The sequence below is a fragment of the Zootoca vivipara genome, chromosome 15, assembly GCF_963506605.1.
Source record: "Zootoca vivipara chromosome 15, rZooViv1.1, whole genome shotgun sequence".
Taxonomy (NCBI): Eukaryota; Metazoa; Chordata; class Lepidosauria; order Squamata; family Lacertidae; genus Zootoca; species Zootoca vivipara.
In genome coordinates, this window is record NC_083290.1 from 2260015 (window position 1) to 2274747 (window position 14733).

Consider the following 14733-nt stretch of genomic DNA (forward strand, 5'->3'; position numbering starts at 1 on the left):
AGTGCCTACATATAAAGAAAGCACAGGGTTTAACACATCCGTCCCTCCTCAAAAGCTCCTTCCCCACCCACCCTGCTGCACCTTATTCTGGCATGGCCGTCTCTCCACTTACATGCACTTACGTGTAAAATTCTTCTGCCGGGGAGGTCGAGCCGGCAGTCCAGGCGGTGCTCTTGTTGGAGAAGTAGTTCGTGCAGTTGTTGGTGTTCCAAGGGTTTTTGCAGCTGGTCCAGGGCAGCTCACTCGTGAATGAGGAGATGAGGTAGTACAAGGCCCATGCCATGATGGTGTTGTAGTACGAGGCAATGTAGAAACCAATGATGCAGATGGCATAGCCAATTCCTGGATAGATAGAAAATGCTGGCATAAACGTAAGGAAGGAAGGAAGAAAGAAAGAAAGAAAGAAAGAAAGAAAGAAAGAAAGAAAGAAAGAAAGAAAGACAGGTGCTCTGGTGTTCCTATTCAGTGATCTGTTGGTGGTGCAGAGGCTTCCATGCAACACATGCAGCTCCAATAACTATGCAGCCATGGAGCTCCAGCACATGCCACAAAAAACATGGGTGAGGGCACAGGCAACAGCATATAAAATGGCATTGTCAGTCATTTTCCATGTGTGTGCATTTATTGGGAACTATGCTCATAGTAAGTAGAGAACTTTTTATGCGTGGATTTGGAGGGTCAATGCAAAATTACATGTCTAAGACTTCTGATCTCCACGTATGCCAGGAATCCTCCCCCGGAGAGCCCCTGGCTCCACGCTCCAAGGGGTCTGCAGCTTTAACTATGACCCAGAACTCTACGTCCAAGTCCTCTTGAGAACAGAGATTTCCCCTTGAGGATTACCTTTGAAAATGGGACAGATCTTCCTCCAGATTGAGATGCATCCATTTCGGTGATACTGCCCCAGTGCCAGCTCCATGTAGAAGAGCGGGATTCCTCCAAAGATAGCCATGATTGTGTACGGGATGAGGAAAGCCCCTGAATCAAAGGGACCAACGTTAAAACACCATTCAGAGAGGCATTGGATGGTAACAAGTGGCCTATGCAACAAAATGTTGCAGCGTGGAGTTGTTTCTGATCAAGATGCCAGCCAGTCAGCTGTGCCCTTTGACCTCCCACCCCCAACGCTGCTCAGCAAAGGTCAGTCAGCATTTCCTTTGGCTCCTCGTTCCTGAATATTAGTTCTAAAAATCTTGGTGTTTCCCCAGGCATGCTTACAGACTCCTCTTGTGCCTGGCGGGTGCACTGCCAGAAATAGAGGGAACAAGGTGGGGGTGTTGCAACAACAAGGTTTCTGTGTGGAGTACTGCTGTTCAAGATCCCAACTACTCCCCTTCCCCTAACCCCAGTTTTCCACCAGTCAGCCAGCTGAATCCTTGCTGGCCTGTTGCATGCTCAGTTGTGCATGCTTTAGGGGCAGGGAGCATGTGTGCTCAATCCCAGCTATATTAAAACCTTCGATATCTCCATTGATGCCTGTGGCCAGCTCTCCCTTCCATCCTGAGGACATTTCAAAATAGCTTATCAGAATGAACAAGTCAGGAAGTGACCTTATTGAGGCAACAATGCAGTTTCTTCCCTTTCTTAGATCTGTTTATCTTCCTCTCCAGCCGGTTGTCAACATTTCATGCCGCCCAGCCTTTATGGGTCTATTTTAGGGATAGCTCCCTACTTTGTCCACAGCTCCAGGAGCGAGTTTAAGACTCCCTCAGTTAATACAGGTTGCTTCCATGCTAGAGTCCACTTGGAGTGTGTGTTGTGTTTTGTAACCTGTCGGTAGGCCTGGGCGATGTACCGATACATCGCCCAGGACCATGTATGGAGGTTTCACCTGGGTGAAACCGACACAGCTCCTGAGTCCCTCTGCTACCAGTGCCGTGTTCAACTTCAACAAGCTGTATCCTCCCTGACCTGCGAGGTGCTGGAATGAAAGCCCCTCAGCTCCTGCAGGGAGAGTTGCGACAGTTCTACCCTGTGCCTTGGTCAGGTTGCGATGTTTGGCTGGCAACACACTGCAATGTTGAAAGCCTGACGTTGCCCAGCCCTGCCCGTCAGCATCTTTTAAGTGGGAATGCTGGGTGGCATGACAGAATGAATCTCAAGCAAATAAATGTATATAGAATCATAGGATCATAGAGTAGGAAGAGACCACAAGGGCCATCCAGTTCAACCCCCTGCCAAGCAGGAAACACCATCAAAGCATTCCTGACATCTGCCTGTCAAGCCTCTGCTTAAAGACCTCCAAAGAAGGAGACTCCACCACACTCCTTGGTAGCAAATTCCACTGCCGAACAGCTCTTACTGTCAGGAAGTTCTATAGACATATTCTTTATTTAATTGCAAAGAAATGCTAGCAATCGGCCTTACCTCCATTTCTCGCTTGGCCTTTGGATGCTTTGTGCTGCATATTTTTCGGGGGGGGGGGAGATGTTAGTTCACAGCACCACCATCCTGCTCCACCCCAAAGTATATGTTAGAGGAGCAAGGCCCCAGCGCTGTGCCCAAATTAAGCAGGGGGGGGTGCAGGGTAATTGACCCTTGTGAGCCACTTTGAGCTCAACATTTGTGTTTGGAAAAGCAGAATACAAATATTGACTCAAATCAATCAATGGACACTCACCTCCTCCGTTTTGGTAACATATATAAGGGAAGCGCCATACGTTTCCTAGATCTACTGCATAGCCGATAACAGAGAGGAGAAAGTCCACTTTCTTGCTCCAAGTCTCCCTCTCGTCCAACTCCATCACCTGCTGCTGACCCTCTGCCACACAGAGGGTGGTGGTCATGGGAGCAGTGGGTGTGGGAGGGGCACCTTCGTTGCCCCCTGTCGCATTACAAGGACTTGGGCTCTGGGCTCCTGAAATCCCATTGGACACAGGGCTCGTCGTCTCCTCCTTTTCTCCCTGGCTAGGGTGGGCTTGATTTGCACCCTCCGCCAGTTGGAATTTAGGTTCGGTGATCTTGATCAGGAGTCCATTCTCCGAGCAGTCATCCCCTTCCTTACAGTTCGAGGCCTTTGGAGGCGTGAGGGGCTGGGTCTCGCTGGGGGCTGGCTTCTCCATTCCGGTGGGCTAGAAGGCAGCGTTCCTATCCATCTGCAGGGGACTTCCACTAGGACCGCCTTTCCAGCCACAGATTCCTTTGTGGGTTTCTCAGCATCAGCAGCTCAGCTGTGGGCCCTGAAACATGTTTGAGGAAACAGGCAGCTCAACATTTTAATGGCGGAGAGAAAAACAAAATGGCAAGACGATTATCGATTGGTTATATGGTCTTATTTTACATAAAACATGCGTACAGACATGAAAACCCTTCTGTTCTTTGATTTAATAATGAGATAGAAGAACAATTGTAAGCGGCAAGATTGTAGAAGGCAATGTTCAGCTCTTGCAATGACACAGGTACTTAAAGGCATTTTGCTGTATAATGTGAAGGACAAGGTGATGGTCTCTCACTGTTCCATATACAGAACCCAACCAGGGTGACTCTTACTTCAGTGGTGGTAATGGGGTCGCATCCTCTACCACACCTGGAGCACCAGGACAGCTTAGGGAGCTCAGGCAAAATGGGGGGGGGGGGTTTGATACACTGCTCCTCAGTGTCTGCTGCCTAAGCAGCTGTCTCAGTCTACCTAATAGTAGGGCCGGCCCTATATGCCAGTAGCAAGGAAAGGGCAGGTACTGGGATGATAGTGATGTTGCTGCTACAGTAGTACTGTCACCAAACCATTTCATTTTACTTACTTGCACAAGATCCTTGTGACCCCCCACCCCCACCCCAGCCCACCAGCATTCAAGTTGAGGTATGGAGAAGAAAAGCTCAGGCATAGGATTTGGTTATTTGTGTGAGTTTCACCTGATTCATTCAACCAATACTATCTGCAGTTAATTTGGATATGAATGCAGCATTAGTTTCGAAGCGGGTGGAAGCATACTGTATTAGTTTGTTGATGGGGGCATGCATACATCACAACAAGAGCTTTCTTTAAAACTTCCTCATGGCATGGGAATGAAAAAGAAAAGCCTTTCCTAAGATTTTGCCTGCCATTCACAGTTGTTTGTTTTTAAATGAGTACTTACATTAAAAAGAATTAACTTATATTAAAAAGTCCTATTCAATCAGGGGTGCCATTTAGTCAATTGATAATTTTAAAAAAAAATTGATTTAGCTAACCAATTAATTGGTTAAAGTCAAACCAAGAATCATTGGCATGTCAGGGCATAAAATTCAAATGGCACCAAACGGTGGGTTGAATGTAATCTTCCAAGGCACCTCAAAATGCCTTCCCTGCAGCAGGGCCGGGCATTGCTATTGCACGCAGTTAAGAATAACAAACTGCACCCAACTAATTTCTACTCAAAGTAGACCCACTGAAATTAATGGATCTGTGTTAGTCCATTAATTCCAGTAAGTCTACTCTAGAGTATGACTCACATTGAATACCACCCTATATTGTGCACATTGATAAATCTACATTACCAGGCAGAACAAAATGTTCCTCTTCTAGTACAGCCTTATATACGCCTACTCAGAAGCAAGCCCCGTTGCGTTTGGTTGGGCTTACTCCCATGTAAGCATGAGGAGAGCCATAACAATTTAATAACTGTTCCCAACGAATTCCCAACGAACGAATTCCCAACAATAATTCCCAACAAAGCAGACCCAGGTCTGTGCAGTTCGCATTTCCATCCTGGAGTTGCATCCATCTGGTTCATTGACCCTTTCCTAAGAATATACAAGGAGCCCTGCTGGGTCAGACCAAAGCTCCCTTAGTCCAGCATCTTCTTCTGCTAGTGACAAAGCCCCAGTCTGACATAGGCAATGGACTCTGGCTTTCTTGGTGCTTTCCAATTACTGGCATCTTGCTCCAGATTTGCAGTATAATGGTTGGCCTTCTTGTTACTACTGTAGGAAAAGACGCTGCTATTGCCCTCTGCCCCCGCAATGACAGTCTAATTGGCACTGACTTTTCTTTTTTCTTTTAATAGTATTTTTTAAAGGATCTATCCTTGCCACCCTCTTTTCATTCTGTTTCGTGAGCCCTCTCGGTGGACACAAATGCTCTGCTTTCACGTCCAATTGCTACTACCTGCTGTCACGATTTGACCTACTCAAACCCTCAGGCGCGCCCAAAGTAGCTCTTTGGAACCTGTCCATTATTTGTAATAACCTCTCCCTTCTGTTTTTATAATCAGGTAGGTCTTGTGCCAACAGAAGTCTGGCCAAAAAGGGGAAGAATGATCTAACAGCCACGCCGTTGTGCTGGGTGAGCAGTGCCGTAGCCAGAGCATTTTTTGGTTCAAGTCACACCATACTCCCTCTGTCCCACCCAGTCTTCATTGTGGGGAGTATAATACCGGTCTAACTTACAGGACAGTTGAACATGCAAGCTGGCTTTAAACATTTAAGGTGCGCTATGTTAGATGCCAAGCAGTCTTTGAAAAATAAAACCAAGATATTTGAGGATGCGCAAATCAGATAGTAGGGACCTAGGTGGTGCTGTGGTTAAACCACTGAGCCTAGGGCTTGCTGATCAGAAGGTCGGCGGTTCGAATCCCTGTGACGGGGTGAGCTCCCGTTGCTTGGTCCCAGCTCCTGCCAACCTAGCAGTTCGAAAGCACGTCAAAATGCAAGTAGATAAATAGGAAGGTAAACGGCGTTTCCGTGTGCTGCTCTGGTTCGCCAGAAGCGGCTTTGTCATGCTGGCCACATGACCTGGAAGCTATACGCCGGCTCCCTCGGCCAATAATGCGAGATGAGTGCGCAACCCCAGAGTCGGTCACGACTGGACCTAATGGTCAGGGGTCCCTTTACCTTTACCGTTACCTTTAAATCAGATAGTGCTTCTAGTCCAGCATCTTGTTCTCACAGTGGCCAACTGGGTGCCCCGACACAAATCCCACAAGCAGGGCCTGAGTGCTACAACGGCACACTCCCCCAATTGTGATTCCCATCAACGGGCCTTCAGAGGTATTGACTGCCTCCGGCATAAAGCAACATATGAAAGCAATGTATCCAGCCCTCTTCCTTTCTGTGGTGTCTTGCTCGCGTGGTTTTTAAAAAGCATTGCTTATTGAACATTGACATTACCTGATCAGCTTCTTTGAAGCCCCTCCCTTCCTCGCAGCTGCAGAATTCTAAACTGTCACAATTCCAGCTATTTCAATGAAAGCATACCCTCCCCTCCCCCTGAGAACTCTGTTCTCCTCAGCCACCGTCCACCCTGAGATCGTGGGAATACAGTGTGCTGTGATGAGCACCGAAAATCGTGGAAACTTTGCCGATGTTTGGAGGGGGGGCTTATTGCTCTGTGGTAGAACCTCTTGCTTTGCATGCATATGGTCCTGAATCCAACCCCCCAGTTAAAAGGTCTCAGGTAGCAGTGATGGGAATTATCTCTGCTGGAGACCCCAGATAATGGCTACCAGGGAGCTAGATGGGCAAATTGGTTGACCTGGTATAAGGAAGCATCATCGGTTCCTAAGAGAGTGAAAGGAGCTCAGTGGCAGCACACCCTGCTTTGCCTGCAGAAGGTCCCAGGTTCAAACCCCTGCATGTCCAGTCAAAATGGATAAGCAGGTGACATGAAAGACCTTTCTCTGCCTGAGGCACTGGAGAGCTGCAGCCTGTCAGACGATGCACTTCTGGTCTAGATGCTGTAAAGCACCTTCCTATGTTCCTACAGTACCGTATTGGCCCGAATATAAGCCACACTTCCCCCCCCCCCCAAAAAATTCCGACTGTGAAAAGTTAAAGTGAGGCTTAAATTCACGACCTTAAAAAAATTGGCTTTTACAGTATCACTGCTGAAACAGACATACGGTAAAACGGAACCAAAAATGTTTTATTGCCAGTTTGCAAGCTTGAACACCTGCAGAATTTTAGCGATTGTACGGTAACTATTGTGGGCTTGCAAGATCAAAGGCTTAAATCTGCTCGGAGTTACAATTCTACCAACCGCAGCAATTTTCACCCTGTAACCCAATGTTAAGGGAGCAGCTTATATTCGGGTATTGTCTTTTTCTCTCTTGAATTTTAAAGGTGCAGCTTATTTCCGGGTACGGCTTATATTCGGGCCAATACGGTATATGACTTGCTGGTTGGAGAAGGTGCCCCATTGGGTCTGAGCCCTACCTACAAGAAGAGATGGAAGGATCTGTCAGTTTCATTTCTCCCAGCTCCTCATTTTTCCAATCTTACATTCAGTTTTCCACATTTTTACAGCAATCTGCAAATTTGTTTTTAAAAAATCCTCATGAAAATTATCCAGCACTTTAGTTCAAATTTTTCCCAATAAACTGATTTTTGTATGCAGTTTTGACTAGTGTGCACATTTTTGCAAATAATTTCCCCTAATATAATGCATTTCTGTATGTTATAAGTAAGTAAGGGAAGTAATAGTACCGCTCTGTCCTGCCTCAGTCAGAGTATTGTGTGCAGTTCTGGGCACCATCTGTCTGGATGGCCATCTGTCAGGGATGCTTTAGTTGAGATTCCTGCATTGCAGGGGGTTGGACCCTCGGGGTCCCTTCCAATTCTACAATTCTATAGTTCTATGAAAAGACTATTGCTGGTTATTACATAACTTCAGTGTGTGATAGGTTAAACAAACAGCTGTATTTCTTTATGTAATGCTCACGTAACTGCTGGAATCTGACCGAAAACCACAAGTATGAATGAAGGAGCTTTCATAATTTGGGAGTTATGAGCCACATCCCAAGAGACATGAAAGTAGCTTCTGAGCTGGCATGTCAAACCACAAGGTGTTGTGATGGAAAAGCCTAGCGGGAGTGGCTTCTTTGAAAAAGCATTGGGCAAACTAATGATCTATGGCCAGCATGTAGCTAAAACAGTTAAAAGAGAGGGTCATCAGATCATCAGATGTTGAGGACAGGGCTGCCTATCTCCATCCAATGCTCTTCTGGGAGAGGAGTATTATTGACAGAGTGAAGATTTTCACCAGCCGTCACCATGCTGTGGCCTCCAGATGTTTTGAACTACAACTTTCATCAGCCTCATCATCCCACAGAATCATCCTGTGGATTTAATTGGCAAGACCTGGGTTTAAATCCCCACTTTCACTGCCTTACCTACCTTGCAGGATTGTTGTGAAGGGGGAACGTGGGGAGGATCTGCCTCATGCAAGCCCACAGGAGCCTTGTTAGATCAGAGGGCTCAAATCAAGAATCCAGTATCAGCATCTCCCAGCCGTGGCCAGGTGGGAGTAGTTTGTAAGAGGAGAAAGAAGAAAGAATTTGTACCTGCTGAATCCTGAAATTCCACGGCACAGAGAAGGCTCCACGTGCAATCACCTGCTAGCTCTTTTTCCCATGCAGAGAAACCTGGATCTCTAGGGCCATATGCATGTTGCAATTGTCATACCTTGGTTAATCATCAACTAGCACACGGCTATCTACAGCACAGAGCAGGAGACCGAGCACTTTCCGTTTCTCCCGTGAGAATCCCATGCCGGGGACATCCTTTCGGAGCTCTGCCACCGGAGGGCTCAGCCAGCCTCCGAAAATAATAAAAATCATGCTGGGACTGGAAGCCCAGCGATTTCACAAGCTGGGCAAGAGCAATTCAGTGCCAGGTACAATTGCGGAGAGGCGACCCGGGTGGACTTTAAGCCTCTGGATTGGACTTGATAGAATGACAGAGAATGACCCACCGTTCACAGGCACCCTGGAACAGAACTTTCCACAATCATCTTCACGTTCCGTTCCACAGCCAGTTTCGGTGAAGGCCACCCTGGGCTCCTGCTGAGTCACATCCTCCCAGTGCCTCATCTTTTTTTATATATACCTATAAGTAACTTATTTGTAATTACGGCTCAATTCCATAGGCAGTTTAGGATTTGCTCATGGAATTTGCTCGCTACCACAGGACGTGGTGATGGCCACCACCTTAAGGTAGCTTTCCAAAAAGGAGCAGCAGCAGCAGCAGAGGGCTATCAACTGCGGTTGGCAACCCAATATCTGAATGGAGCCTCCATATGTATGCAGGGATAGTGCTTGAAGCCATTCTATTATTTCTATATTGTATTATTTCTATATCTGATTCCATTTATGAATTGCTTCCCGTAAAATTATCTCAAAGCGATTTCACAGTTTTAAAAGAAAAATAGCATCAACAAATTTATGGGCTGATACGGAAAAAAACACTTTCCAAGTGGCACAGCACTGGACGGCTGATGGCAAGTAAGCAACAGCCTGTCCAACTGTGGATTGGTCGGCTTAACAGCCAGGCTGCCCAGGCACCTTTTATAAAAAAAAGACCATGCAGTCCTTTTGACAGCCATGTCAAGAGTTTGGGGCAGCAGGTATCCACTAAAGAAGCCTTCACCATCCTAGTGCCCAGTAGGTGCTTTGGCCCACAGGTCCCATCAGTCCCAGCCGATGGTGATGTTGGGAATTGTGGTCCAAACATCTGGAGGGCGCCAGGTTGGCAAAGTCTGCCCTAAACCCCTTGGGGTTTCACTTCCCCCCGGGACTGGCTCCTTCGCCATCTGCCATTCTGCCCGCCACCATCCAACACTTTCCAGGTCCTCCAGCGAACAGCATCAAGGATAAGAGTTTATTACTATCTATTTTTGTTCTGAGCCGCTGGAAAGGTCACTCTTACGCAAACACAGGCTGGCTGGCTCTTCCTCAACAGCTGGAAGCACCACTAATAAAAAACATACAACCTGGAAAGTGCACCCGGCTTTGGGGCTGCTCTTTTCCCCAAGCGCCGTTTAAGCCTTGAAAGGGGCTCTGGGAGACATTTGGAGGGTTTAGGCACACCTTTGCTCAGAGGCAAGCTAAGGGGGAAAAGGCTTCTCCGCTGTGGAATGTAGGAAGGCGATATGCAAGGCAGACCACTGGGCCATCTAGCCTGGCATCTACAGTGGCCGGCTCCCAGTGGTTTGAGCCCTGCCTGCGGATGCTGGGGATTAAACCCAAGACCCTCTGCTTACATTATCACCAGTGCTATTTTTATAGGGCTCCGGCTGAAAAAAAAAAGTCCCGTTTACCATTGAGCTGTGGTTCTTGCCATAAACAGATTTTAGTCCCCTTGGTTGTTAACAAAGGGCTGATCTGAATAGAAACATGGGGAGCTGCTTTATGCAGAGTCAGGCAATTGGCTCATCTCGGTTGGTATTGTCCATTGAAGCCTGGCAGTGGCTCTCGCCTGTTCCAGGCAGGAATCTCCTCCATCCATACCTGGAGATGCCACAGATTGAACCCAGGACCTCCTGCCCACAAAGCAGGTTCCCTGCTTCTGAGCTATGGGGCCCTTCCCCCGGAGCCATTAGGGTCCCCCCATCCGTTTGAGTAGTCTGACTTATTCAGCAAAAGCTGCCTGCTACAGGATCAGGCCATATGTCCATCTAGTTCAATAATGTCTACGCTGACCGGTATCAACTTGCCAGGATCTCGAGCAGAACACTCTCCCAGCCCTACTTGGGGATGCCGCAGAGTGAACTTGAGACCGGTTGCACGAACAGCATGTGTTATACCACCAAGATGCAACCCTTGCTCCTTAGCTGCAAAGATGGGAATGGACTTTTCACCCAGGAAGCCTCTTGGCCGATAGTTGATTGCTATGGAGGAGAAGTGCCAGGGGTCAGTCTCGAAAACAACATCTAATCAGCGATCTCTAGGTGCGGAAGCTGGCTATGGAAAAGGCACTTTCTGTAAGCTCAGGTGCTCCTTAACTTTCAGTTTTCCTCACAAGAACCAGTCCTTGCACTAACACCCCCCCTCCCAAAGAAACTCTAAAAATTAAGCATTCCCTTGATTCAAGCAGGGGTTGAATCCAGACTTTGCTTTAGGCAGCATTTTTAGTAGTTACCCACACTTTACCCATGCCAGACCCCTGCCCAAATAACACCTGAGATTTCACCCCTTCGGTTTTTCAGACCCATATGGGAAAGAGTCCCCCCCCACCCCGGCCTCAGGAATGAATGTATATGGGTAGCCTGGCTGTTACCTAACTGTGTAGTTCATGCAGATTTGAGTGGGGATTACTCAGGGTGATTTATTTGCAAAAGGAAACTTTGCTGTGGGCCAAGGCAATTGCATTTAAAATGCATCTTGCAGGCCAGGGAAAGGTAGCTGGTCTTCAAGGCTACTCTGTTGGGCCCCTCACAGCCAAACCTTCATCAAAGTACAGTACAGCTTAAAAGTTTCCCCCCAGTTTCACTTGCAAAAAAAGAGAACCATTTCTCTCCCTCACCCAGTGGTAAAAAACAAATAAACCCACCCACAAACATGCACACAATTTAATGGAGGCTGGTACATTCCTGACTTATCAAAGCCAAGCCCACCAACCATGGATTGTGGTCTGATAGGGGTTGGCAGCCTCACCTCCACCATTTTGGCTGCAGAACCAGAAAGTGGGGCTCTTTGAATGGGGCTAGTGGGTCTGTGTTTGGTTTTGTGAGATAATATTTCCCTTCTCTTTTGGATTCAGTACATAACTCAAATGCCTTATGTCACAGCGCTTAGTTAGCTGTGCTTCATTTTATGCCCGAGAGCACTTGCTTCATTCACTGGGGAGTCTTCAGTGCAAGACGGGGCCAACTTCCTTTGGAATAATGGATGCTTGCGACAGGGTTTAGCAAAACACATTTCAAAAATCTGCTACCGTGGGGAGGAATTGTTTGGGTTTCAATGCAAAACTAGCAAATTAGCAATTTCCCAAAGCAAATTGGAACACAACTGTCCTTTGAAATTCTCACACTAACCTGAATTTTTGCGATGCAGTTCAGCAACCACATATTTTGCACACAAAAAATTGCTTGGAGTGCATAAAAACCACATACATTTGTGAAAATAACATATGAAGCGTTATACTAGAGGAAATCATTGGCAAAAATCTGTACGTTAGGAGAGATTTCAGTCCTAATTTGCTGATTAATTTTCATTAGGACTTTTAAAGATAATAATTGCAAGTTAACGCAGAAATATGGAGAACAGAATTTAAGGCTGGAAAAATGAGAAACTAAGAGAAATAGACAAATACATTCATCCCTACCTGGGCTACAGTCTGTGCAATAAAGTGACCCCTCCAATGGCACAGAAGGGATGGAAGAAGCTGTAGAGCCATCTCTTCATACCAAGTCATGCTCTTGGTCTTTCTAGCTGGCAATGTCTGTTTGGGTTCATAGTCAGAGAGGATGTTTCCCATCACATGCTAGCTTCTCCTTTTAACAGGAGCGACCAGAGATCAAAGCAGAGACCTTATTCCTGCAAAGCATACACTCTGCCCCCTGAGCTGTGACCGTTCTGCGCCATATTACCAGATCTGGTGATTCATCCACTTGGCCCAATGTTGTCTACTCTTGACTGGCTGCGCCTCCCCTTGCAGAGAAGAGTCTTCTCGCATCGCATGCTCCCTGGTCCCTTTCTCACTAGAGGTGCTAGGGGGAGGGGTGAATGGGCTCTTATGCATGCAAAGCAGAGGCTGCTACCAGAGAGTTATGGACCTCCCCTAAAAGAGAGAAGGATCCACCCCATAGCAACCTTTAAGAACCAAGTTCTGGATTCAGGCAGAGGCACCCATCCATTTCCATCTAAAACCCAAAGGATGGGGGTTTGCTCTCAAAATCTGTTCCAGCCCCATGCAAACCTCCTTGACCCTCGGTCATGCTTCACTGCCATTACAAAACTCTGGCTCAGATTACTTCCTTTCTTTCCCTCTCCTCACTTCTAAGAAGTCTTCCTTGACCTCAGCCTTGTTTTTCCTGCAGATTGTAGGTCCATTTATGAAACCATTCCCTACTTTGTTCTTGCTACACTTGTGAAGTCTTGACTTGTTCATTCATCCCGTCTCTTTCTCTTTCCTCTTTCCTCTCCCTCTGCTCTCGCCTGCCCTTACATTTCAGATGCACTAGAGTGCGGTGGCTTTTTGCCTGTGTGCTAAGTGCCAGCCGTGTTTTAAAGCTTGTTTTTACTAACTTTTGGGGGTCAATCATAGCTTCCCAGTCAGAACAAAAACAGTCTCTGAAGTTCTTCCCAGCTTAGACAACAAACTCCGGAGCCAATTGTCCAGGAAAGCACAAACCTTCAATTTTCCACAATTGAGTCTATGTTTATTGTTATTGTTATTTATTATGGTCTGCATTCCTGACGAATCTGTGGAAATTCCAGACTCCTTTGGGCAAAGACCTTTTTTTGCTATTTTTCACATTCAAGCCGTGCGCAGCTTGAGGGAGACCAGCTCTTGACGGGCTCCCTCACAGCGGAAAACAAACTTTAAAATGTTCTGCCTTGGAAGATCTGTTGTTTGTAGAAAGGACCGAAAGAAATTTGTGGACTGTGGGAACACGAACCGTTTATCCCAAGAAGACCACTGGTTATATCTCATTAAGTTCTGCAGCACTCTAATTAATTAACAAGAAACAGAGCAAAGTATCTATATTAGAAGCCAGTGCTGTCACACACTTCCTCATGTCTCCCAGTGCCAGGCACAATCTAGTGTAAGAACATAGTGGTCCCCCCTGCAGCTGGATCAGTCCCTAAAGGGGACCCATCTCATCTAGCATCCAGTGTCCACAGTGGCTGACCAGAGGCTCCGTTGGGGAAACCCACAAGTAGGAAATGATGGCAACAGCCCTCTTTCCAGATGTTGCTTCCCAGAAACTTACTCAGAGGTAAACCACCTCTGTGCATTCAGGTTCCCCTTGGCTATCCTATCTCTCAGCTTTCTGCAGTCTTATCCCTCCATGAAATCGTGTGACCCTTTAAAGCCATCTAAAGCCATGGTCCTCATTCTGTGGCAGAGGATTCTGTGGTGGTGGACCATTTCTCTGAATCAGGCTGCCATTGCTGTGATTTAATATACCATGTTTCTCCGAAAATAAGACACCGTCTTATATTTATTTTTCTTCAAAAAAACACACACCATGGCTTATTTTCAGGGGATGTCTTATTTTTTTAATTAAGTATGGTACAGTTTAACCTACAAAGTTAAACTGCCTATCACTATGGCTTATTTTCAGGGTATGGCTTATATTCCTTGAATGCTTAAAAATCCTGCTATGGCTTATTTTATGGCTACGTCTTATTTTAGGAGAAACAGGGGTATCTTTCAAAGCCTACCTTGTACCTCGAGAGTTAGTGAAGCACATGTACAAGCTTTTGCATTCCACAGCATTCTTCAGGCGGCGCTTTGTGAAACTCAAATAGCTTGCATATTGTTGCCCCTAACCTAAGGGAACACCCAGCAAAATGTCAACTGCATTTGCGCCTAACCCTCTCAAACAAAGGCAGCTTATCCTCCAGTTGGAAAACTGAGCCAGAAACTCTGCATGCTGCTGGAAGACGATGAGAGTTTCATTTCATTTCACTTTTAATTTGTATATCACCTTTCTATATTACTATATGCAAGGCAGTTTACAAACAGTAATCCAAAGCATCCAGAGGACACCAGGTTGGGAAAGGCTGGTCTACACTCGAGTTTCCATTTAAAACACAATGCAAAAAAAGAGCATGGAAGATTTGCCAGGGCAAAAGAAACTACCACCTAGCTCCATGTTGCCTACACTGACTGGCAGCAGCTCTGCAGGGTTTCAGGCAAGGAACTCTCCCAGCCTGCCCTGCAGATGCTGGGAATTGAACCTGGGACTTCCTACATCTGCTCTCCGCACTGAGCCACAGCCCTTCCCTGCACTGGACTGGTCCTTTATAAATTTAAAGTCACAGTAGCATATGTGCTCTTGATTCCCAGATTTTCAGCTGGTTCCCCAGG

General features: G+C 46.7%; 1 protein-coding gene across 4 annotated transcripts in view; it reads right to left on the bottom strand.

Annotated features, from left to right (window-relative positions):
• The window catches only part of SLC6A4 (solute carrier family 6 member 4), a 37267-nt gene that overhangs the window by 20801 nt on the left and 1733 nt on the right, over positions 1 to 14733 (bottom strand). Inside the window, exons 1-4 of one of the 4 annotated variants that reach the window (XM_035138946.2) lie at positions 12284 to 14333; positions 2621 to 3179; positions 844 to 978; positions 123 to 342 (exon numbers count right to left, since the gene is read on the bottom strand). In XM_035138946.2, the coding sequence (XP_034994837.1) occupies positions 123 to 342; positions 844 to 978; positions 2621 to 3062 (797 nt within the window). In that variant the 5' untranslated portion in view covers positions 3063 to 3179; positions 12284 to 14333. Of the gene's footprint in view, positions 1 to 122; positions 343 to 843; positions 979 to 2620; positions 14334 to 14733 lie in introns of those variants that run through there. The other 3 variants (XM_035138943.2, XM_035138944.2, XM_060268323.1) reach the window with 3 other exon arrangements.